We start from the raw sequence: 26,706 nt of genomic DNA on the forward strand, positions 1-26,706 counted from the left end.
GGATTTCCATGTGGGGCATGATAAAAGTTGACTTCAAATTCACAGTATTGCTTTGTCTTCATGGTACCAGGAGCCTGGAATTTAATTCCATCTCCACACGACCACATGAACACTGCTCCTGTCACGGTCCTGAGGAATTCCTCACTGCCCTCAGGAAGAGCAGGGCCCTCCATGATGGGCCTTCCTCCCACCCCATCATCTCCCGCCGCTCCCCTCCTTGTCTTCCAGCCACACCCAGCCAACCAGTGAGCACGCTGGGCCACAGTCCCACCTCTCTCCCTTCATCCCTGCTGATCCCATCACCAGGCATGCCTTTCCCAGCCTGCCTCCAGAAGATCTTATTGATCCCTCCACCCTGGTTCAGGTGCTACCTTCTCTGTGAGGCCTCCCCAAGCCCTGAGTCTGTGCTATCTCTGGAGGGCAGAGGAGAATTAAGATCACAGGTTGACATCCTGGCTCTGCCACTTTCTGCATGACCTTTAACCAATAACTTAAACCAGCTGGGCCTGGAGTTCTTCATCTATAAAGTGGGATAAAAGAACTTACTTCATAGGAGCCGAGGGAAAATTTAATGACAAGATGCACGTAGAATGCTAAGAAGTGTGCCTAGCATTAAGCAAATCCTGAGTAAATACGATCATCACCATCATTGTTGTTGCTGTCATCTCATTGCTCTTATTGCACACCTCACACTCAATGATAACAGCTCTTTTATTATGGTAAGGTCCCCAAAGGTAGGGCTGGTTTCTGTTGGTCCATGGAAGAACAGTAATAAAGCTCTGCCTCCTACTAGCTGTGCAACTCTGGGCAAGTTACTTAACCTTTCTTCTTTGTTTTTTCAATTGTATATGTGTGTATGTGTATGTGTGTGTATATACATATTTAAAGATTGGCACCTGAGCTAACATCTGTTGCCAATCTACTTCTTCTTCTCCTCCTCCTCCCCAAAGCCCCCCAGTACACAGTTGTATATCCTAGCTGTGAGTGCTTCTGGCTCTGCTATATGGGACGCCACCTCAGCATGGCCTGATGAGTGGTGCCATGTCTGTGCCTACGATCCAAACTGGAGAAACCATGGGCCACCGAAGTGGAGCACATGAACTTCACCACTCGGCCTGGGGCCAGCCTCTACCTAAACTTTCTGTGCCTCGGTTTCCTCATCTGTACATGGAGATAATAATATTGCCTACTGCACTGTAGGGGTGTGAGGATTAAATGAGTTAGTACATCTAAAACACTTAGAGTGTTGCCTGGCACCCATAAGCACCTGGTTAATGTTATCAATTGTGATTACCATCATCACCATCCCCATCCCCCTCATCCCTAACATCATCACCACTGTCACCACCACCCTCTTCCTCATCAACACCCTAGCAAAGCACCAGGCGGATGGTGAGTGCTCAGTGGCTGCTGCTGAATCTCAGTCCCCCGGTAATATCTGAGTGCGTAAGTGGCCATCACACAGAACCACAGGCGTGCTGGGCATTAGCACTGGAGGCTGCCTGTGATGACATGGCCACTGAAGAGCCAGAACCTCAAAGTTTACCCCAAGACAAGACCACAACACATTTCTTGCCGTCCTTCAGAAGAAACACTTGTCCTGCTGTCCGACTCAGTCTGAGACGCAGCAGGCCCTCAAAGGAGGAAGTGCAATAAAACAGCAAACAAGTAGGAACACATAACACGCCACCGGGGCTGAGCAGACACTGTCCTCCTCCTGTGCCTTCAGTCCCCCGACCACCTTTCAGAGACTGGGACACATTATAAACTTTTCAGAGCAGCCAAGGCAGTGGGTCACAAGGCTACAATCCTGCACTTCGGAGCAGACACATGTGACTACAAATTCTGGCTCGGGCTTTTCTAGCTGTGTGACTTCGGGTAAATGCCTGCCTGTCTCTGAGCCTCCGGTCCCTCCTCTATTAAAGGGAGATGGATGAGGACACTCACTTCTCAGTGGAGTGATGAGAATTAAATGAGATAATCTGTGTGAAGCAGATTGTGTAAATTATGGCTACATAATCTACCAGGCCGGATGCAAAATGAAATCATGCAGCTCCTCATTCAAAAATTAGTAAAGAGTTTCAAGATGGTGGCAGCAGAGCATGAAGGCAGCACAGGGCCTTCGAAGCCCAGCACCCTGTGTGACCGCATGGGTCACATGCTCACGAAGCTGGCCCTGGCCAGGCAAGCATTCAGCACAGGGCCTGACACAGAGGCAGCGTCCAGGGAGTGTTCATCCTACTCCTCCTTTCAATGGAACCAAGCGACAGTGCTGACAGTGTGATAAAATTAGACGCTACCAACTGTTAGGAGCAGCTCACTTGTATTCAGGGCCTCACTTGTAAAGCCAGCTGCCTCCTGAAAGGACAAGCAGAACATGGCCGCACAGTCACTGGAAGGTTTGCTTCCCTCCATGATGCCCAAATCCTGATGCCAGGCCAAGTACAGGACCTCTGGGTCAATGCAGCTCCTCCTCACGGCCATCTCTGATTTGCCCGGATAGCCTGGTTTTCCCAGCAGGACCAGCCCTTCGATTCCTGCCTACCATGGGTTACGTGAACTGGCAGCCCACAGATGTGTCTGGCTTGGTAGCCCTCCCCTCATAATTATTATTAAATCGTGAGTTAGCTGCCAACATTGAATAAGCAATGGAGTTCACATAAAAATCAGGAATGGAATCTTCTATTGGAAATGTTCAAGGTTGGCACTGCAGGCCTGAATTCCCACAAGGAATACTCTTCAGACAGGGCATGCCTTATTACATTGCCACAGTCCTCACTGCTCCCTAATGTCATACACTAGACCTGCTTTCCTCACCCCTGACTCCTGCTGCCAGCTCACTCTAGCCAGCCTAATTTCAGTCTGAAGGATGGCACTCTGACCCACAAAATTAGCAGAACAATACTAATTTAGGTCTTTTAAAAAGGCCTCATAATCAAAAGCAAAAATCATGACTTAATTACTCCTGAGGAGGATTCTGAAATCACAAACTGGCTCAAGAGAAGAGGCTTTTTTTGTACAAGGCAGCTTTTCCCAATTCAACATTTATTTTTGAAGAGATTTTATATTTTCCAACCAATTAGAAATTAACCAGGCTGTTTGCTCCATCTATACAATGTGGGCCATTCCCCTCAGTGAACCTGGACCTTTTTCATACTCTTTCCGGAGCTGCATCTTGATAATCTGTATGTAACAGGATGGAAATGGGAAGAGGATATCAACTTACATGCCTGCCCCTCTCCCCCCATGGATGTGATGTGTGCATGAAGGCTGCGAAGAGGATCAGAAGATGCGAGGCCAGCCAGGGCCGGGACTCAGAGAACGAGCCTGCGTCAGAATGTCTTCCAGACGAAACCTGGAGCAGGAGGCTAACTACCGTCTCTGAGCATTTGCAGGAGGGAGGTGAGGTTGAACGACCTCCCCACCGCTTTCCTCACCCAGCTTGTAGTTCAGCATCCAGCAGAATCTGAGTAAAGTGCCTCCATTCTGCTCTTTAAAAAAAATTAAAAAAATAAAAAAACAGAAAAGAAAAACAGTTTTCAGTGGCATATGTCATCACTGAATTAATGCTGTTTGCCTTTTACTGGCTTGGCTCTCATCCCAGTAGAAGCAAATAAAAACGGAGTACAATGTACTGTAAATGCTACAGGCAGGGATACATGAGATGGACCCATCTGAAACGCTTCCTACTCCACAGGAAGGGCTCCGCTCCTGATGCCGGACAAGAAGCCCGATGCTGTCAAGATTAAACTGAGCTTGGATCCGAGAGGCCACTACGAGGAGTATCTCCACTTTTCAAGAAAGATCAAGAGAAGGACAATCTGTACCCTCGTAAATCTACAGCCTGGTTCCATCTCTGGCAACCTGACTGAATTTGTTCCGAGTAACGCCACTCATTCAAAACCACTCACATCCGTGAATTAAGGCGGCTGCTTTTAAAAGAATGGTGGTAAAAAAACACATACAATTTACCATCTTAACCATTTCTAAGAGTACAGTTCAGTAGTGTCAAGTGTATTCACACAGTTGTGCGACCAGTCTCCAAAATCTGTTTTTCATCTGCAAAATGAAATTCAATACCCATTAAGCAACTCCCCATCCCCCTCCTCCCTGCCCCTGGCAACTGCCATTCCACTTCCTGTCTCTATGACGTTGACTACCCTAGGCAGCTCATAGAAGTGGAATCATATTTGTCTTTTTGTGGCTGGCTTATTTCACTTAGCATAACGTCCTCAGTGTTCACTCATGCTGTACCATGTGTCAGAATGCCCTTCCTTTTTAAGGCCAAATAATATTCCATTGTGTGTTTATACCACATTCTGTTTATCTATTCATCTGTCAATGGACATTAGGGTTGTTTCCACCCCTTGGCTATTGTGAATGCTGCTGCTATGAACATGACTGTACAAATCTCTCTTCAAGACTCTGCTTTCAATTCTTTTGGGTACATACCCAGGAGTGGGATTGCTGGATCACACGGTGGTGCTATTTTTAACTTTTTGAGGAACCACCGTACTGTTTTCCATGGCGGCTGTGCCATTTTACATTCCCACCAACAGTGCACAAGGGTTCCAATTTCTCCACATCCTCACCAACACTTGTTATTTTCTGTTTTGTTTCGTTTTTCAGTTTTTGATGGTAGCCCCCCAGTGGGTGTGAAGTGAAAAGGCAGCTGCTTTTTTACAGAGCCACAAAATTTGCCTTTAGTTTCTGGAGCACTGACATTATCTAAACCCCTGTTGCAGAGACAGGAGTGATAGTTACAAATGCATATATTCTCCTGCAGTGGGACACTGGTCTCATGTTCCTATTACCACGTCTGAGCTGGATCGGAACATCCATCCATCTGTATGTGTTTCCATCTGTATCACCACCTGGAGTTCTTGTGACTAAGCACCACTTCACACAGAGCCCACTTCCTCAGACTCAAACAACCAAACAACAGTCCATCATGTCTATTCCAATTAGGCGCTGGAAAATGGAGGGCGCTTGATAAAGCCCAATTTAATTCCAAGCCCCATAAACATAGCCAGTCCTGACCTACCAAACCACCACCATAGACACTTCATTGCAACATCACATGGCTCTCCCATCAGTTGGGACATAAGCTGTATACTGCCTTACATCAAATACGCCACCCCTTACAACCTGAATTCCTGACTCCAGCCTCTGGCAACCAGCTCTTCTCACTGGGGTCTGGTTTCCCACAAGCAGAGATATTCAATCTGTCATACTTTGAAGATCACTCAGTGGGGGACAGAAACTTCCAAGGACCCAGATACCTTCTGGGAGGAAACGAAAGCACACTGGTGCTGAATAACCCTTTCTAGCCACCCCAAGCTAGTTGCTACTGACACCCAGGAAGATGACAGCCAAACACAGGGTGGCAGAATTAGATAGAAAACTCTCCCAAAAAAGAAACCCAACCAGCTAAACTAGTCTTGGCTGAAAACTGCTTCTGGTCATCCCTACAGGCACCTGGGGTAATTTGTTTTAAATAAAGCCTGCTACATTGTTCCCCACCAGCATACACTCCAGCTGGGTATCGCAGTCATGACCTCTACTCTGTCTTCCTGAACCCGTACTACTGCTTATTTTCGTCCTTAAATTAACTACTAGTTTTTTCCTCAAGTAAATGTCTTTGAAAAGGAAACTTTATATTAATACCATAAATCAGAGTTTCTCAACCTTGACATTATGGACATTTTGGACCGGGTAGCTCTGTTGTGGGAGCTAGCCAGTGCACTGTAGGAGGTTTAGCAGCATCCTTGGTCTCTACCCACTAGATGCCAGCAGCAGCCCCCTCCCCAGTCATGACAATCAAAAATGTTTCCAGGGGCCGGCCCTGTGGCCGAGTGGTTAGCTTCACACTCTCTGCTTCAGTGGCCCAGGGTTCGCTGGTTCAGATCCTGGGTGCAGACCTATGTACCACTCATTAGGCCATGCTGTGGTGGCATCCCACATAGAGGAACTAGAATGACTTGCAACTAGGATATACAACTATGTACTGGGGCTTTGAGGAAAAGAAAAAAAAGAGGAAGATTGGTAACAGATGTTATCTCAGGGCCAATCTTCATCACCCCTGCCCACCATCTTCCCCAAAAAAATATTTCCAGATATTGCCAAAAGTCCCTGTGGGAAGAAGGGGAAATCATCTCCAGCTGAGAACTTCTGCCATAAATGGAAAACTGGCATCTTTTTTTTTTTTTTTGTGAGGAAGATTAGCCCTGAGCTAACTGCTGCCAATCCTCCTCTTCTTTCTGAGGAAGACTGGCCCTGAGTTAACATCTGTGCCCATCTTCCTCTACTTTATATGTGGGACGCCTACCACAGCATGGCTTGACAAGCAGTGCCATGTCTGTACCCGGGATCTGAACCAGTGAACCCCAGGCCGCCAAAGCAGAATGTGCACACTTAACTGCTACACCACTGGGCCAGCCCCTGGCATCTTTTTAAAAGCACACATTGACTGACATATTCACTTAATTATATTTCATCTGAAATCATCTCGTGTTGCCCACTCAGGGAATAAGCCCCAAAGCCAGGAGGGAGGCAGCACCGTGTGGGATGGACTTCCCTGGATGGCAGAGTCAGGGCCGGTGTTTAAGTCCCATATTCCCACGTGCTTGTTGCCAGAACATGTTCCTTAACCTTCTGAGCCTCAGTTTCCTTCCTGGCCTGATGGCAGCAATGTCAGCACAGCCCTCACAGGGCTGCTGTGGGACAGTGACATCACAGTCTGGCCTTTAGCACAGGCAGCACCAGCAGGGAACAAATGTTAACCAGTGATGTTATTGTTTCTATAATCAAAGGTTTTCAAGCTGGGTTCCTCTGGGTTTGAGGGTTCCAAAGAGGTATCTCCGGGTTTTCCCAGATGACTGGGGTGGCTGGAGCTGAGCGCTCTCCATGCTGGCTGAGAGCAGAACAGCAGCCCCAGGTCTCTGACCAGCTCTGTCCACTCTTAGCTCGGGGGCTGGGCAAAAGCAGGCCATGGGCTGGGTTCGGCGTGGAGGGTGTAGTGTGCTGACTCCTGAATGGTCCCTTTTGCACCTGACCCAGACGAGGCAGCCGGTCAGCTTTCAGTAAATGAGTGTTTATATACTGGAGTTCTGAGCAAGATTCAATCTGAAAAAGGAGTTTCCCTGATTTAAGGAAACAGAAAACCCCAGCACTAACTGATGAGTTTGTAGACTATGCCCACCCTGAAGTGCTTCTGCTAGGACATGCTGTGCTGCACAGCACTCCAAAAGCATCTTACTGCATCAGTTGGTAACACCACGTTCAGGCTGTGGCACCCAAGCGAGGGACCGTGTCAGGTCTCCGGGCAGCACATATCCAGCTGAGGGCTTCACACTACACAGACGTGAGCAAAAGGCTTGGTGAGAGAAAGAGCGACCACACAGAAGCCTCTAATCCTTCTAAATAAGCTTCCAGGGCAGCTGCAACTACAGCAATCAACTCTAGAGTGGAGGCCAAGCACCAGCGGCTCCTGCCTACCCGGAAAAGGGGTGAGTTTAGTTTGGCACATGTGCAAAAATAAAACAAAACAACATAAAAGCTATTTAAAATTTGAACTCACTTAAAAATTGGGGGAATCTGCACAAAGACCTAGCTTTCTGGCTTATTAGGCACTCTCACTGGCAACAATCAGTTGGAACTGAGTGAAGTGGCCTTCTTTAGAAAGAACACATGTTCTCGAGTTTGCTGCAGTCCTCACTGCTCCCTACTGTCTAACACCTGATCCTTTCTCTCATTGATATTACCTGATTTTTGTATGTGTCTGAGTTTGCCACTTCTCCTATAGAAGGATACCCCTCTTCTCCTCTGCAAGTTAATGCTAAAGCTACTACTCATAAGACTTGAAGAGATGTTATCAAAGGAATTTAGACAAGCCTTTTGCAGATGCTGGCAAAATATAACATAGTTCGTAATTTTAACCATTATTGCTTTTTGGGGTCAGCCCCAGTGGCCTAGTGGTTAAGTTCAGCATGCTCCACTTCAGCAGCCTGAGTTTGGTTCCTGGGCGCAGACCTACACTGCTCAGTTGGTGGTCATGCTGTGCTGGTGGCCCATGTACTAAAAAAAAAAAATAGAGGAAGACTGGCATGGATGCTAGCTTTGGGTGAATCTTCCTCAGCAAACAAAACAAAACAAAACAAAAAATCCCAAAAAGACACTATTGCTTTTTTTCAAAGAGATTATCCATTAAAATATTGTTTTTATTTAATTTTCTTTCTTTTTTTTTTTGAGGATGTTTAGCCCTGAGCTAACGTCTGCCGCCAATCCTTCTCTTTTTGCTGAGGAAGACTGGCCCTGAGCTAACATCTGTGCCCATCTTCCTCTATTTTACGAAGGATGCCTGCCACAGCATGGCTTTCCAAGTGGTGCGTAGGTCCACACCCGGGATCTGAACCCATGAACCCTGGGCCACTGGAACGGAATGTGCAAACTTAACCACTGCACCACTGGGCCAGCCCTTTGTTTTTACTTAATGTGAAGAAAAAATAAATGTGGAACAGATTTAAACAAATGTACATCCAAAGTCTTTTAGTTAAGTCACCACTTACATTAAAATGATGGTGATTTCATTTAAAAAATAAACACCAAGCTGCAGAGGCAGCCAGCAGAAAGGATGGGATGAATGGAAGAGAAGCGAGACCTTGGGGATCAAGGACTGATGAGTTTGTGGGTTTACCCTCAAGTTACTCACATCCTTTATGAACTAATAGGCACACACATACGTTTGCCTAAACAAGGGGTTGGCAAATGACAGCATGCAGATCAAATCAGGCCCATTGCCTGTTTTTGTAAACAGAGTTTTACAGGAACTCAATCACATCTGCTCATTTATGTCCTGTCTCTGGCTGCCTTTGTGCTACGTGGCAGAGCTCAGTAATCGCAACAAAGACCTACGACCCACAAAGCTGAAAACACTTACTATCTGGCCCTTCGCAGAAAAAGTGCCAATCACTGTGAATCCGAATTGCCTGAAATTTTAAAGGAAGATCCCTCTTTGCTTCGGGAAGAAGTGAGCCTTCCCACTGAGATGAAGGTGGTGAGGGAGATGCTCCGATTTACCAGTGCTGGGGACGGACCGGAGTTCCTAGAGGTCATTTTTAATGCCAGCTCACTGGGAACCATAGTCTTCGCGTGCTTTTTCATGTCTACGGATGACTGCAAAAGAAAGACCTGCTGGGGCCCTCCTCGCTGTTATGATTATGTGGTCTTTGGGCTACAAACGGTTCCTCATCCCTTGTCACTGACAAGGATGACTTCATTTTTCTGCACCTCCTTCTGCACTAAGTGCCACAGTTATCCCCACTTTACAGACACGGACGCTGAGCAAAGCCTGGCCTGAGGACCCTGAGTGAATAAGGGGCAGAGTCTACTGGGGTGATCCGACTCCAAAAGCTACTCTGCCAAGATCGCAGACACACACTGCCTGACGTTGAAGCTGGAGACCTGCACACCCATACCTGGAGTTTCAGATCCCCAAGGTTTATCATCTGTTTCTTCTCCTTTTCCCTGGAATCTGGAATTTGATTCCAATCCCAGTGACTCATTTCTTCTTAGCTGGAACATGCCCCAGGTCCTCACTCCTCCAGTCTCTCAAGCTGTAAACACTCCCAACCTAAGCTCTTAGTCATATTTTTCAGGAGTGTAGGCAAAGAAATGTTTCAGAGGAGCAGGCTGTGAATACTACTTCTCCAGAGCCCTTAGTCCAGAGGCTGAACCACTCAAGCTCGAAAATCAATTCCAAGTCCACCACCTGTCTTTGGAAAAACCACACTGGACCACGCCACCATTGCTATCACCTCCCAACTGGGCTTCCTGTGTCCGCTCTTGCCTCCCCTGTATAATCTCCACACAGAGGCCCGAGTCATTTTTCAAAGAAGCTAATCAGATGAGTAAGTCTCCTGCTGAAATCTACCACTGGTTTTCCTTTTCAATTAGAATCAAATCCTCAGCACGGCTGACCAGCCCTTGATCTGAGCCCTGCCTGTGTCTGAACTCATCCCTTCTCTCTCCTCCTGACTCTATGGTCCAGACACACTGGCCTTGTCATGGCTCCTTGACTCATCCAAATTAATCCCCACTTCAGGGTCTCTGGACCTGCTGTTCCTGTAGCCTAGAATGCTCTTCCATGGATCTTTGCATGGCTAGCTCCTTCCTACCACTTGGGTCTCTGCTCAGATTTCAGACTTTGACACTCACTGCTACACCATCCCCAACCCCAACTCTAGCACTTACCACTATTTGAAGTTATGTATTTGTTTACTGGAATATTCTCAAGATCCTCCACTAGAAAGCAAACCCTAGGAGAGCAGAAGCCTGTCTGATCTATGTTCTATTCCCAAGGCCTGGTCCAGTGGCTGGTACAAAGTGGGTACTCCATAAATATTTCTTTAAAATCTTCAAATGCAAGACATTCAACTTTTTCATCGCAATTCCTAGAGGGAATGTCCCTGTTTATGCAGGAGCAGCTTCAAAGAGCTCACGAGCGGCCCGATATTTCCTTCACTCAATTCCACAGACGGATACTCTGCACCTTTTCCTGAAACAGGACAAGCTGAGCGACACCCACAGGAAACCCATACTTCAAAACTGCGTCCATACCAGCTTTAGGAGAATGGAATTCAAAACATGAAAATTTATTCTAAGTTGTATCTTAACATACGAGATCTCAGCTTTAGATGAATTTTAATGTTTACAAGTGCAAAAGCAAATAAATATTTACCAGTTGCTTTTTTTTTTTTGCACTCTTATAACTCCACAACAGCTTAGATGCAAAAAAAATTGTTGCTAAACATCTTGTAGTCTGGCAAAAGGAAGAATTTCTTATTAAGAAAACCCCTCACAATAGTAACATACCCCTCACGCTCAAGGCTCCCTTGCAGAAACTATCAGGACGGTTCATTAAGATTGGAGCATACGAGAGAGCAACAACATTGCCACTGGTCACGGTGACGGGGATCATGTCCTCACAGCAGAGGCCACACCAGCCATGCTCCAGTCTCACCATCTATAAACTGGGTAGTTCACACAGCAAATGGGGCTCTAGGATGCAAGCCCTATTTCTCGGGCTAGGACCAAGGACTAACACCAGTTCTTCCCATGGAGTCTCTCATCCTCATGGTTTTAACGTAAAGGTCACTTCCCAAGAGTGGCCTTTCTTAGTTAAGGTAGGTCCCTGCTCTCCTCACTGTTCTCTCTGTCAGCAGCCTGTTTATTTCCTCTATTGCCATTTCAAAAGCTCCAACTTTAGTCAGCGACTTTTCTGGCTTGCCAGCTAACTTGCTTGCTTTCTAAAGTTCCTGCTTCCTAACTTCCTGGCATGCGCTCCACCCAGCTGCCATCATCTCTGTCTTCTCCTTCATCCTGGGAGCTCCAAGAGGCAGGGACCAAACTTACCTGGGTTAGCACCCAGCCCAGTGCCTGGCACCAAACAGGCAGGCCATAAATATAGGCACTGAATATGTGAATAAGGTATGAAACTTAATGAATAAACTTCTTAAGATCAAGTCTTTTTGGTTTATTTATTTGACTGTATGGCTGAAGTCCTTGGAATTATTCTGAGGCAAGCAGATTTTGCCAGGAAACAAATATCAAAGCAAGACTTGGTCCAGGGCCCAGTCCTGTGGCTGAGTGGTTGGGTTCGCGTGCTCCGCTTCAGGGCCCCAGGGTTTCCCTGGTTCAGATCCTGGGCACGGACATAGCACCGCTCATCAAGCCATGCTGAGGCAGCACCCCACATGCTACAACTAGAAGGACCGGCAACTAAAAAATAGTACAACTATGTACTGGGGGGACTTGGGGAGAAAAAGCAGAAAGAAAAAAAAGAAGATTGGCAACAGTTGATAGCTCAGGTGCCAATCTCTAAAAAAAAAAAAAAGACTTGGTCCAGCAACAATAAGAGAGTGGATTATCCTTATTGGAACAGAATAGAGAGAGAGAGACACACACACACACATCTTTTATACCAGGGGCACAGACAATTCCGGGAATATTAAGCACTTTCTGGATCTTCACCCCGTACCCCAATTTTCTCAGACTATTCACAGCAGCATGGAGCCTCCAATGAGGAGCGGGCCACTTACCTGGATTAACAGTGATAAATTTGCTATCCTCGGAAAACCGGTCCCCTCGGGACATAGGCTTTTTGGATGGCATTTCCGGCCACTTGGGATCACTCCCTTCATAACGTTCCTCTGGGACTGTGGGGGGCACTTGGGTGGAGGTGACCGAGTCAGAGTCCAGGCCAGGGTGGGCACCCCTCTCGCCATCGGGCTGGTCCGTGGGGAGGGCAGTGTGGTCTGGCTCATGCCCAGGTATAGTCTGATGCCCACCCTCCTCGGCAGTTCTACTGGGCGACGAGGGAGTGGGGGTGGGCTCCGTCTGGTTGCGCTCCTGGGTGGCGTGGGTCACCCCGCTCTTCTCCTTCTTCTCGGAGTCCTTCTCCCCCTCCTCCTCATGCTCCCGCTCCCCGTCCTCACTCTCGCTTTTCTCATCCTTCTCCCCTTCCTCGGCACCCTCACCATCCTTGGTCGGTGCTGAATCGCCATCGGATCCTGGAGAAGCCAAGGCCTCTGTTGTGGCCAAGACCGGCCTGACGGCCTGTTTGCTGGTAGAGGCAGCTGTGGGGAGGCGCGTGGGCCACACTGTGCTGGGGAAGGAGGAGATGCCGCCGCCACTGAAGCCCAGGCCAGCAAGGAGCGTGCTGGTGACCACTGAGGCCACTGTCGCCTGACTGCCACTGGAGGAGGGGCCCATCCCAGTTGCCATGGAAACAAATGAGAAAGGGATGCCAGAGGATGTCCAGGTAGAAGACCCCGAGCTGATGGGGGCCATATCAGCTGAAGAGGCAGGAGACGCTGTGGGCTTGAAAGGGTCACCCGGGAAGGTTGGGGGAAGGGATAGAGGAAGAGAAAGCAGAGAAGAGTCGGTCATTAGGATTGGGAACGAGGCCCTGGTTATGACCCTCAAAGGTTTCTATGTCTTTTATTTAACTCATGGGGTTTCCCAAAGCATGGGGCCAAAGCTGACATCAGGTGATCCATGGATAAGCATGGCTAGACTTAAGCGTTTACAATTACTTTGAGTGCATTAAAATTTTTAACTAGAGTATCAAACCCAACTTTTCACTGATAATGCTCAGGAGGGGGCTAAATGGCAAAAAAACGTAGTAGCATTAAAGTTGGCTGAAAGACAAATACCAAATAGGTAATAAATTGGCAATATCAGATGGTCAACTTTTCTGGGGGTGACGCCAAAGGAGGCAGGGGCCCTGGCTTTGTTAGGTATCACTGGCACTGGTGGAGGATACACAGCACTTAGGTCTAGAAAAGCCCTCCAGGATCTGGCTCCACCATCTGAAAGTGAGGAAGTGGATGGACAGAGGCGGGAAGTAGCCTGCCATGTCTGCAGGCGCCTGGTCAGAGGCAAGTGGCACACTCTGCACTGTAAGCTCTGGGAAGTGGCTGACAGCCCTGCATCTGCACGTTGGGCCCTGCACAGCTGCTGTACCTTTCAGAGTCTCTGGGCTCATCACGGCAAAATCTCTGCCCATGTAGAGGATGACAACCAGAGTCCCTTTAACAACTGCCAACTACGTGCCAAGGCTCTCCACACTACCCTGGAGGCACGCGTGATCATCCCCCATTTTGAAGGTGAGGAAACTGAGGCACAGAGATGTTTGGGGCAGAGGCAGGGACGCCTGTGTCCAAGCTCACCCTCTTAAACCTGGGCTCAATTGTGGGACTGTATTCACAACAGGATCTCAGGGAAACAAGAAGTGATGCTCTGAGTTATTAGTTTAATTTTAGTTCTTACAACTTGACGGACAGAATCCAGAATTCCATCCCATCATTTAAACAGTTCAAAACAATAGATTTCACAACTTTATCATCAAGTTCTAGTTTGAAAACTTTGTAGATCCAGGGTGATCCAGTTAGCAAATGTTGAGTTCTGAAGTTAGTTAATGAAATGCCAGATGCCACGTAAGATAAGGCACTCGAGACGGGGCGTCAGGAGGCCTGGTCCTAAGTCAAGGCGCCCTCACTTGTTCTCTGGGTGATGCTGGGCACATTAACTTAAAATACTGCCCCTTGGTTTCCTCATCCATAAAATGGGAATAATAGTAACGGCAATTTTGTGGATTGCTGCCAGGAATGAATTACGTAATAAAGTAGTCGGTGCCTGAAACCCAGGAAATGCTTAGTAAATTTTTGGCTATTACCGTTATCACCAACACTGTGATTATTATTAGTTGCACTAGAAATGGGAAAACTTAGATATTAATTGAGGCTCCAGAAATTTGCAAATTGCTGTGACTTTGGGTAAACGACAACCTCTGAATTTTAGCATATGTCCAATAAAGGGCTTGGAGCCGACCTTTTGTACTCCTTTGCACTCCTACATCATACGATCCCACAGATAATAATTAAAGATCTGGGGAATTCTTATCTTGATGAAAAGTATACAGTATAACACTACTGCTTTAACTGTGTTGCATAGCTTGTTTGATAATGCACTGAGTTATAAAGAGTGAATAAGGTAATTTTTCTGTACATTAACCTCTTCACATTGAGCAGTTTAACAACATCATACTGCCACCTCGTGGTGACAGTTTTAACTGCATGCAAATTAACAATTTGCCACGACAAAGCAATTACCATTCTCTACTTACCACTCCTGTTTTAACAATTCTGGTCCCTTGGAATATTCGAGTGGTATTAGCTGAAAAACAAAGAAATGACACTGTAAACAATATAACGTTTTATTGTTGTTGTTCTGACGAGACTTTACTTACGGACAAGTTTGAATTACATAGAATTTTCACGTCAGGACATATTATTCCTCTTTAGATTTTTTCCCCCAATCATCTAAAAATGTAAAACCTCCTTAGCTCGTGAGTCATTAAAAAACATGCAGAGGGCTAGACTCGGCCTGTGGGCCATAGTTTGCTGACTTTTGTCCTAAGCTATTAAACTTAATATTTTTAAAAATTCTTATCGTTTTCTGTTTTATTGAGGTCAAACTTACATACAGTAAACCTTAGGTATATAGTCCAATTAATTTTTACCTCTAAGCACCTGTGTGACTGCCACCCATACTGCACCCAGTGGCTTGCCTGTGACCTCATCCAGTCAATACCCAGCCCCCTTCCCAAAGGAAACCACCACCTGACCTCTGTCAGGGTTCTGTCTATGTTTGAACTCCATCTAACTAGGATCACATTATTCCATTGTTCCTCTCTATTATCTTTTTAGTTATAATTTCTTACATGATGCTTTCAGTGATTATAATATGCATCCTAAACTTATTCTAGTTTACCTTAAATTAGTACTTTTACCACCTCCTAAAAATGTAACACTGGTACAATAATTTAACTCTATTTGCCCATCTCACCTTTTGGGTACTATCATATATTTTATTTATACTTAAGTTTTAAAACTCTATTATGCATTGCCATTATTGCTTTAAATGGTCAATTCTTTTATATTAACCCTACGTTACTCTTTCTGGCGTTCGCTACTTTCTGCAGTTCTGTTCCCCCATGTGTTATCATTATTAAACAAAATATCTTTAAAAACATGTTTAATTGTGGTAAAATACACACGACGTAAAACTTAACATCTTAACCACTTTTAAGCATACAGTTTAATAGTGTTAACTAAATTCACATTGTCGTGTTAACAGATCTCCAGAATGTTTTTATCTCGCAAAACTGAAACTCTGGACCCATTAAACAGGAACCCCCCATTTCCCGTCCCCCTGAGCCCCTGGCAACCACCCTTCTACTTTCCGTTTCTGTAAGTTTGACTACTCTACATAATTCATGAAAGTGGAATCACACATATTTGTCTTTTTGTAACTGGCTTATTTCACTTAGCATAATGAAGTATTCATCCATGCTGTACCCATGTGTCAGAATTTCCTGCCTTTTTAAGGCTGAATAATCAATCTTCCATTGTATGGATAGACCACATTTCGTTCACCCCTTCATTGTCAATGGACACCTGGGTTGCTTCCACCTTTTTGCTATTGTGAATAATGCTAATAACAAGGAAAAAACATATCAAATTGCTTCTTTGTGGTTATCTCAAAAAAACAATAGTGCTATATAAACTAAAAGTTTGCTTTCTATATATACATGGCACTGAAAAATTAGCAAAAAGTGCTAAATGCCAAAGTAACTAACATTATTGGACCTGATATAGTTTCTATCTAAACCAGAAGTGGCAAGTGACGGACATACTTTTTTGTTTGGCCTGCAAGGTTTTTTAGAAAACTGAATTTAGGGCCAGCCCCAGTGGCCTAGTGGTTAAGTTTAGGGTGCTCTGTTTCAGCAGCCCAGGTTTGGTTCCCAGGCACGGACCTACACCACTCATCTGTCAGTGGCCATGCTGTGGTGGCGGCCCACATACCAAAAGAGGGAGATTGGCAGCAGATGTTAACTCAGGGTGAATCTTTCTCAGCAAGAAAAAGATGAAGATTGGCAACAGATGTTAGCCCAGGGTGAATCTTCCTCAGCAAAAAAAATAAACCTGAATTTGCTGCAAACATGGTAAACAGTACCTTTCACCTAAAAAAATCCCAATTTCCTGCTTATCCTGAAACATCACAATATTTGGCAAAACTGAGGTCACTCTCCTGTAGGGCGACATTTGGCCAGGGTGGAGTGTCCATCACCCACTTTTGGTGGGCACATCATTTCCCAGTGTTCATTTGTACATCTTCCCTGCCTGGCCCCAGGGGCACCTGAGTTTGCAACCCCTGACCTAACGATGTGTTTATTTTGCATAGTTGGAAAGTAAAACGCGTGAAGAACCAAATGTGGAGAACAGACAATCTAGAAGCCAACATAACCAGGTCAAACAAAGCAGCCAGGGAAGCAAATGGCTCCTGCCAGGGACTAAGTATAACCTCCCACCATCATTTAGTCACTCCAGGATCGATCCAGCACTGCCTCAGACAGGTATACACACCTCCCTTTGTTAAGACAGAAAGAAAGGTTTCCAGGAGACCCACTTCAGTGCCCTTTACACAGGGGCTCTAATTAAGGCCAACAAACTAAAGAGCCACTCCATCAGCATACCTGCTTTCCATTAATCTTGAACAACTCCCACTGGGCTCAGTTCTAGCTGTGGGGACTAGGAAGTTTCTACAGGACCTTTCAGATCAGGAGTGCTCCACCTGCGGTCCACACACCTCGTGGAATTCAGGCACAGGGAAAAAGTGACATCTGTGTCCTCACTAAGCACTCACTGAGAGGTCGCCCTTCCTTCCACTAGGAAGCAGGCCACAAACCTCAGCTGCATCACCAGGACCTGTGACTTTGTCTCTGAAATCAGGTATTTTCAAACTGCCTTAGAGTCATTGTAGCTATTTCAGGACATCATCTGTGTTCATCACTCCTCAGAAATCACAGTACTAACAGATCCACCACTTGTCATTTAATATCTTAATACAAAAGCGCCTATATTACTCCATTTCAAATTTGTTTTGTTTCAAATATTTTGACAACTGTATGTGAACATAATTGGTTTCTTCCCCTATGTATTTTACTGATTTATTTTAAACCATTCTGACAGAGAATCCATTGGCTTCGCCAGGCTGCCTAATGGGTCTGTGGCTCAAAGAAAAAGCTCAAGAACCCTTATTTCTCCATGACTATTGAGAATCGCCCTAGTAATCAATCTTTTTATCTGTTTATGGAAGACTGGGGGTACAAGGTCATATTTACTCTCTAGGGGCGATCTGTTGCTGTGTACAAATGACTGGGCTTTAGAATAAGAAACTCGGACTCTGCTCAGTAGCCAATTGATATTTTTTGCAACTTAATGGAGCACCCTGAACATCACTTCTCCACCTGTAAAATAACACTGACACGACGAGCTGCCAGGAGGTCAGATGAAATAACTTCGGGGCAAATGCTCTGAGCCATTCTACAGACACTGCTTAGCATTATTATTGTTATTATATTCACCACAGGAAGGTAAATATAACATTTATGTTAGATAGAACACAAATATTATCATATTTACTATAATAATGTAACATTCCACGTGGCTCCCTCATGCTCCCAAACCAGACGTAAACTTACTGCTGGGGAACCTAATTATTCTGACCAAAGTGTCTGTGAAATTCTCTAAGCCTTTTGTCTTTCCCTTTTAAAACTTAAGTCCTAAGAGTTGATCAGTTTTATACACTGAGCTCTACTGCTCCTAAAGTCATACTTGGCTCACCGGAAAAGGTGTGCTAGCTTACCCGAAGATTTTGTTTTTACACCGCCCACTGGATGCCGTAGGGAAGATGCTAAAGTCCTTGCGGGAGCAGGGAAGGATCCATGCCCCTTTTTCAAGATACAGGGACAAATACCAACATATAAAATGAGTAAACTCATGTCCACCTCTGAACAAAGAAAGTCTGCAGACAAAGGAGACACTGGCCATTTTCAACAAGTTCCTGTGATCAGACATTTAAAATATTCCGTGCTTGGAATTTATAGCTGACAAGGCCTTTTTGAATTACATTACATTACAAACATTTAATTTTTCAAAGTCTGTGCAGAAGCCAGCAAGCTCAGGGGCCTATTAATCAGGAAAGGCAGTTCTGCAGATTCCAGGCTCTTGGTCGGAGCACACGGCAGGCCTGATCGTGACTTACGTATCCAAAGTCCCAGGGCCCCGGCCTCAGCAAGTTCGCATTCTGGCGTCCCGTTCTCTCTCCCCTGGGCTGGCACAGGCCCGGCCTCGGCTTGCACACCCTCCTCAACACAGGCAAAGGGGCCAATACATTCAGGGCACAGGTGGACACGGAGAGTGTGATTTATTTGTGAAAAAAATACAATCATGCTAATTTTTATTAGTTTAAATGAAAGAATGAGATAATGTGAACATCAGCAAAGAGTAGTTAAATGCTAAATACAAAATCGTAAAGCTAGAGGGGGCCTCGGAGGGAGTCTAGGCTGGAGGGCTTTTTACCCTGGGTTCATCATTTCTTATTTTTTATATCAAACCTAATACTAAGGGGATATTTATAGCTGGTATCAGGCATTATGCTAATTACTTCACATGCATCACCCCATGTCATTCAGGACCCCGTGAGGCTGGTATTACCAATACTACCACTTTTTGGACTGTGAAATTGCAGCTTAGAGAAGTTAATAAATATTCTCAGAGTTGCAGAAACACTAAATGGCAGCAGGACTCAAATTTGGAGCCCTCATTCCAGGGCCCCAGCTCTAAACCAGTACTTCTCAGGCTTCAACGTACATGCCAGTCACCTGCACTATCTGGTTAAACTCAGATTCCTGGCCCCACCCTCTGAGATTCTGAGGCAACTGGTCTGGGAGGAGCCCGTGAATGTGCATTTCTCACAGGTTTCCAGACAATGCTGCTGCCACCAGTGCATGGCCTACAGGCTTTATAGGGCCTCTGAAATTGTACAAAAAATTCCAGCACTTTCGAGGGAAAAGGTCCAAAGCCACCATCAGATATGTGATTCAAAACGGGTAAGTACCATTGGCTGGTGTCTAGGTTTCTCTGGAACTAAGGATCCAAGAAGTGAAGAACCCTGTCAGGGAGGACCTCAGACTGGCAGACCCCAAGGCCCTAGTCCCTCCCTCCGTGCCTCTACGGTCCTAGTGTGTATCACATAACCAAGTCAGCAAACTATGGCCCATGGGCCAGCTGCCTATTTTTGTTAATAAAGTTTTTTTGGAACCAGGACCAAGATTAGATTGGGGCAAGTAAGACAGTGGATTCTGTCATTATTTAAAACTTTGATATTTTGTTCATGAACCTTTTATATTGATTTTGCTTTGAAAAAATATTCCATTAAAATATAATGTATCTTGATTACTGAGTTTTTTGGTGCTTCTTAAATTTTGCACTAAGGAGAATGCCTCTCTTGCCTCACTCTAGTCCTGGCTCTGGAACTTTCTACTAGACACTAAATCAGCAGGAATGGACATCTATTTCTCAAGAAGCTCAAGGATCCTGTAAGGGGCTTGTTTGTGTGGCTTGCAAGTTGGAAAGGTGTGCTTATCTGTTTGGGCTCTAGCTCTCAAGAGAACAGCTGACTGAATCACGCCAGACATCCAGAGACGATATTCCACAACACGACTAGGAGGTGATTTTGTGATCTGACACAGTGTTAGACAAACACTTGGCTCCCCAGAGTCGAAAAATAACAACAATAAAAAAAATAATCAACACTTTGTTCTTCTTCCCCACTTCTGGCCTATGAACCCCAACCTGAGAGACAGGCCTAAATTCCTGAGGCTTTTCAGGTGTGATCTAAAACCCTCACTGATTCTCAGGCTAGGCTCGCTTTCTTTTGTCCAAGCACCTTAACAGGAAAAAAGATAAAGCATAAAGAAGGCGGGACCCTCTAGGAGAGACAAGAAGGGAAGCTGGCCTTACCTTGAAAGAGCATCGTCTGGCTGAAGTCACTGCGCATGTCGTTCCGACACACGGCCTGGACACGGAACAGGTAAAGGCTATCAGGTGAGACATGGCTAATGGTGGCTTTCTGCAGGTGGAGAAAGAAAAGGCAGTGAGTTGGTCTGAAGGCCAGTGGACACGTACCTTCTAAAGGCAAACCTCAAGTACCATGAGTGTTACTTTTAGGTTTCTGGGCGCAACGGCAAAGCCTGGCAGACATGATGCTTCCTTGCTGAGCAAAGGCTCACTTTGAAAGGAAAGAGCGTTCAGAAATAACCATGCCTGGGAATCTGCTTTCAACACTGAAATGTGTAGAATAACAGAAATAACAAAATTAGTTTTGACCCACGTTCTTGCCCGTGGCTTGGAACATGTCTTGAGCCCTCTTTAGACTCAAAAGGCTTGGCCTTCTTTCCTAACTAGTATATCCTATAAACAATAACTATAAACCCTAGACAGCCTCTAGAATTATCAGGTGTACTGGATTTCCAGAGCCATGCAGAGTGTAGAACATCAACAACAAAACCTCTGTGTGTCTGTTTCTTTGCAGTTTAAAGGCCTTGCTGTAACATGGGGCATGATGCTAGGAAGAACAGCTGAGAAGGGGTCAGATGACACAAGATCTAGCTTTGTCATCCCACTCACTAGCTGTGTGATTCTGAACCAGTTACTCAATGTCTTTTGGCCTCTGCTACCTTCAACTATTAAATGGGGAGAGTAATAGCTACCCCACAGGTTCTTGTGAGAGTTATATTACACAGGCGAGGCAAACCTTGTTCATAGGTAGTCCATATCACACAACAGAAAGAATGCCACTGCTCTAACCCAGAAGCCGGCAAGCTACAGCCCACAGGCCAAATCCGGCCCACTGTCTGTTTTTGTAAATAAAGTTTTACTGGCACACAGCCACACCCATTCATTTACATGCTGTCTGTGGCACCTCTCACCCTACAATGGCAGGATTGAGTAGTTGCCACAGAGACCCTATGGCCTGTAAGGCTAAAATATTTATTATCTGTTCTTTTCTAGAAAAAGTTTGCCAATCCTTGGTCAAACGTCACCAGCCATTTTCAGATCCCCAGTCCTCAAAGCTTTATTCCAAGAGCCTTTAAAATTGAGAAAATGGAAAAATACCTAAAAAGCAGGCAGCACTTGCTTCCTGAAGAAACCAACAAAAGCAACTGATTTTCAAAGACTTCCTAATGGCTGCAACGTCTCGTCATGGAAATGTGTATTCTGGGCCAAGCGCAGAAAGCAGCCCTGGGAGCTTAACCACTGAGTGGGTTTTCCCAGTGTAGCTATTGCAAACCTCTGACTGGCTATTAAAATGTTACCGTGGCTACACCTGCTGCTATTGTCTGGCAAAAGGATTCCTGGTGAGAGCAATAGGTTGGGGTCATGTTACTTTCCTTTAAGCCTCATTTCTCTCTTTTGGAAAAGGTAGGTAATAACACATTCCCCACAGGTTTGTAGTGAGGGTGTGGAAGAGGGATGTGAACCGCAAAATGCTACACCCATGTTTTAACTATTACTTTTAGGTTTCGGGGCCACAATAACCACAAGTTAGAGAGCAGCTGTGTTGCCATGAGTCAGCGCTCTTGACTTCCTGGGGAATTAAGAAAATTAATTTTGTGTGTCCCAAAAGAAAAGAATCACCCCTAGAAATTCTTATAAAAAAGAACTTGCTGTCAAAGCCTGTTTTTCTCTACAACTCTTTCTTTCTCTGAAACTAATTTATGCCTCATTCTCTAAAACTCTGACCCCGTCTTCTGTGCAGAGCAAAATCTTCGTTCCATCTAGGCAAGGATTTATTAGAATTCACTCCAAGCCACTATCTATTCATCTTTGCATGTTTAATTATTTTCCACTTAGAACGAGAAACCACATAAGCGCCTAGATAGTTTCTGCTGATCAAGGCAAGCCATCTTTACTTCAGAAAGAGAAAATTCCTTCTGGACTTCGCACAGTGACAAGAGAAAGCTTAGAACACATCGTAACCTTGGGTGCCTTTCAACAGATTCCTCTCCGATTTCACGGAGCTCCTCATTCCCTAATGTGACCCAGATAACAATGTCTAGTGGGGAAATTGAAAATATAAATGGAAATGAAGTAAAAGAATCTTCATCTAAAGGAATACGAAAAGTATTATTCTGTAACTGATTGCATGGGCCCTGGGGACACTGTATTGGGAGAAAAAAAGTGATAACAGTCATTAAGGATCCCACTCGGTGCTAGTGCATTTTTCATGTGCATATACAATTATGGGTTTCATTATTCCAAAGCCTTCTTTTGATTAACAATAAATGCAAGGCTTTCAAACCCAAATGTGTCACTTTGAGTTTCTAGGCAAAGACTTAAAGACCAGTGCTTGTTGGAGGGTTTGCTTTTACAGGGGAAGAGAAGGCTTCTGCAAGCATCTGTTCTGAAGGCCTTGTTGGGTGTCAGCCACTAGACATGTGGGTACATTTTAAGATGAGATGCTGAACTGGGCATGTATAGCTCATAGTGAGATGATATATTATAGTGTCTACCAGTCTAAGAACAGTGGTTAAAAATTACAGGGGTCCAGCAGGTGACGGGAATGTGAGCAGTAGATCAATGGGACAAAAGGGAGTGATGCAGACTGCGGACAGCTGCTTGGTGGTGGTGACAGTAGTAGCAGTCAAGGAGGAGGAATAATTGTAATAATAACAGTTAGGACCTAGACAGTGCTTACTGTGTGCCAGGACTGTTGTACATTTGTATAACTTAGTTAATATTTACAGTATCAGATGAAAAGGGCTTCATGAAATCTTTCCGGGGTTTTCTGTTTGTTTTTGTTTGCTTGTTTGTTTTGTGAGGAAGATTGGCCATGAGCTAACATCTGTTGCCAATCTTCCTCTTTCTGCTTGAGGTAGATTGTCCCTGAGCTAACATCTGTGCCAATCTTCCTCTTTCTGCTTGAGGTAGACTGTCCCTGAGCTAATACCTGTGTCAGTCTTCCTCTATTTTGTATGTGGGATGCTGCCTCAGCATGGCTAATGAGCAGTGTGTAGGTCTGTGCCCAGGATCCAAACCCATGAACCCTGACGCACAGGGTTGCTGAAGCGAAGCGTGTGAACTTAACCACTACACCACCAGGCCGGCCCCAGCTTTCTGGTTTTTTAAAAGTGGAAGAAAAAGCCTTCGTTTTGAAGGGCCCAACTAAAAAGAAATCAACTAGCTTTGTGAGGAGGTGTAGCTGGTGAGGTAATGGCAGGATGCAACCCAGACAGGCTCCAGCCACAGCTCACACTGCCATACTGGTAGCCGCTGCACCATACACAGCCCTCAGTAGGCAGCATGAGACTGGGATGACACACGCAAATCACACCAGGCAGGGCCTGGCAAAGAGACACAGCCGAGGGCCCTCTCATAACTGCCAGGGCAGCAGACACCCCGACTTGGGACAGAGAGGTGTTACCAAGTCTTTGTCGCTGTCCTTTGTAAACGTCTTCTCCTTTTCATCCTCATTCTTGGTCCAGCTGTAGGAGATCATGTAGTTCATGATGGGCGGGTGGTAGATGGTCTCTGGCTGGCTCCAGGACACCTGCAGCGCCGTCTGGTTCAGAGGCTGCACCTTCATGTGGATGGGCGGAGAGCTGCAAACTGAAGACACATTTGGCCAAACTCAGGGGGCTCCCAGCACAACACACCATTCAGTTGCCAGCCTTGTGTGCTTCAAGATTCCGACCTCCAAAAGTTGACATAATAGTCTATTATGTCTATAATAGACTATTATGTCAACTTCCCTTCACCCACACTCCCTTCCCTAGATCCACCTACGGTTAACATTTTGCCACATCTGTTCTCCCTCCCATTCTCTCTTTCTACAGACACACATACACACACTCATGCACACACACACACAATTTTTTTCTGCTAAGTCACCAAAAGCAAATTGCAGACATCCTGACACTTCACCCTTAAATACCCTGGCCTGCATCTCCTGAGAATAAGGACATCGTCCTGTATAATTCCAAGAGACTGAATGTTTGTGTCTCCCCCAGATTCGCATGTTGAAACCTAATCCCCGGGGCCGGCTCCGTGGCCAAGTGGTTAAGTTCGTGTGCTCTGCTGCGGCGGCCCAGGGTTTGGATCCTGGGCACGGACATGGCATCGCTCGTCAGGCCACGTTGAGGCGGTGTCCCACATCCCACAACTAGAAGGACCTGCAACTAAGATATACAACTGTGTACGGGGTGGGGGGGGGGGGGGGGTTTGGGGAGATAAAACAGAAAAATAAAAAAAGATTGGCAACACTTGTTAGCCCAGGTGCCAATCCTTAAGAAAAACAAAAAAACCTAATCCCCAATATCATGGTATCTGGACATGGAGCCTTTGGGAGGCAATTAGGTCACGAGGGTGAATCTCTTATAAAAGAGACCCCAGAGAGCTCCCTCCCCCTTTCTGCCACATGAAGTCACGGTGAGGAGATGACCGTCCAGGAACCAGCAATCGGGTTCTCACCAGACAGTGACCCTGCTGGCACCTTGACCTCGGACTTCCCAGCACCAAGGACTGTGAGAAATAAATTTCTTTTTTTTTTTTAAAAAAAAAAAGATTGGCTCCTGATCTAACATCTGTTGTCAATCTTTTATTTATTTTTTTCTTCTTCTGCCCAAACCCCCCAGTACGTGATTGTATATTCTAGTTGTAGGTCCTTCTAGTTCTGCTATGTGGGACCCGCCTCAGCATGGCCTGATGAGTGGTGCTAGGTCTGCACCCAGGATATCCGAACAAGTGAAACCCTGGGCTGCTGAAGTAGAGCGTGCAAACTTAATCACTTGGCCACAGGGCCAGCCCCTGAGAAATAAATTTCTATTGTTTATAAGCCAGTTAGTATATGGTAATTTGTTATAACAGCCTGAGCTGACTAAAACAATAACCAAGATAGCATTATCATACATAAGAAAATAAACATTAATTCAATAATATTATCTGCTACATAGTCCACATTCAGATTTTCCCAGTCATCTCCGAAAGACCACACAGAGCCATTTCCCTCGATCGCATGGTGCTTTTAGTTGTTATAATGCTTTAGCCTCTTTCAATTGAGCATAGTCATCTGGCCTTTCTTTCACGATAAATTTTTTGAAGAAGCCAGGCCATTTGACCTGTGGAGTGTCCCAACTAACTAAAATTGTAGATGAAATTTTATTATAAACAGATCAGAGTGCAAACAAATACAATTTAAAAGGATAGTCTAAATAATCTTAAAGCAAAGGTACAAGAAAGGCAAGGATGACTTTCTGTGGACCAGCGGTACCTCGTGTAACTATCCTGAAGGGGGCGGAAGGAAAAGTGAATGCGCCTTTGATTCCTTGTGGCTGGCAGATGTGAAAGGACACAGTGGTTCTACATTTATCTATGGACAAACATACTATAGAGGTGAGAATATCAAACCAGCTTTTAACAGTGACATTTTAGGCCTCCAAACATACTCTTTCCCGGGGGCTGTGGTTCCTGCCTCCATGAGCCTTAAAGTCTAGATTAGGGTTTCTCAACCGCAGCTCTATGGACTTCTTAGGACAGACTATTCTTTGCTCTTGGGGGCTGTTCTGTTCACAGTAGGATGTTGAGCAACATCCCTGGCCTCTACCCCCTAGATGCCAGTAGCACTCCCCCCATAAATTGTAACAACTGATAGTATCCCCCAGATAATGCCAAATGTCCCCTGGCAGGCCAATTGCCCCTGGTCAAGAACCACTGGTCTAAAAGGAGAGACGGAGATTCACAAAAGAATCCTACATGTGCAGGTTATATTACACACAAGGATGGGAGGGATGGAGAGGAGGAGAGGTATGTGGTATTTTCCAAGCATATTATGGAAGGATTTGAATCAAGCTATGGGGCCCAGGAAAAAGTCCCTGAGGAAACTACAGCTGAGAGCTGAGTGGGAGTCAGGGGAAGAGGGGAGGGCAGGCCAAGGGACCACAGGAGGGAGAAGGCCTGAGGGGCCACAAGGAAGCCATTGAGGCTGGATCAAGGCATAGAGAACAAGGTGGAGGCAAGCAGTGCTGGGTGCAACTAGAGTGGGAGGCCTCACAAGCCCAGATAAAAATTCTGGTCTTTATCCGACCAGCCCTCGGAAGCCACGGGAAAGATCTGAACCAGAGAATGACGCAATCAGGTTTGTGCTTTACAAAGATCCCTTGAGCTTTAGCTGAGCGCAGAAGAACCTAGAGGAGCCAAGAGTGGAGGAGGCAGGCCTGTTAGGAGGTGCTGTTGATGGTCA

The 26,706-nt window shown here is 45.6% G+C and overlaps 1 protein-coding gene across 6 annotated transcripts in view; it reads right to left on the reverse strand.

Annotated features, from left to right (window-relative positions):
* PTPRG (protein tyrosine phosphatase receptor type G) overlaps positions 1-26,706 on the reverse strand; it is a 675,839-nt gene that overhangs the window by 83,550 nt on the left and 565,583 nt on the right. For all 6 annotated transcript variants that reach the window (XM_023621202.2, XM_070238719.1, XM_023621201.2 and 3 more), the window contains exons 9-12: positions 23,893-24,077; positions 20,430-20,538; positions 14,687-14,736; positions 12,099-12,879 (exon numbers count right to left, since the gene is read on the reverse strand). In XM_023621202.2, the coding sequence (XP_023476970.1) occupies positions 12,099-12,879; positions 14,687-14,736; positions 20,430-20,538; positions 23,893-24,077 (1,125 nt within the window). The remainder of the gene's footprint in view (positions 1-12,098; positions 12,880-14,686; positions 14,737-20,429; positions 20,539-23,892; positions 24,078-26,706) is intronic.

The sequence above is a fragment of the Equus caballus genome, chromosome 16 (genome assembly GCF_041296265.1).
Source record: "Equus caballus isolate H_3958 breed thoroughbred chromosome 16, TB-T2T, whole genome shotgun sequence".
NCBI lineage: Eukaryota > Metazoa > Chordata > Mammalia > Perissodactyla > Equidae > Equus > Equus caballus.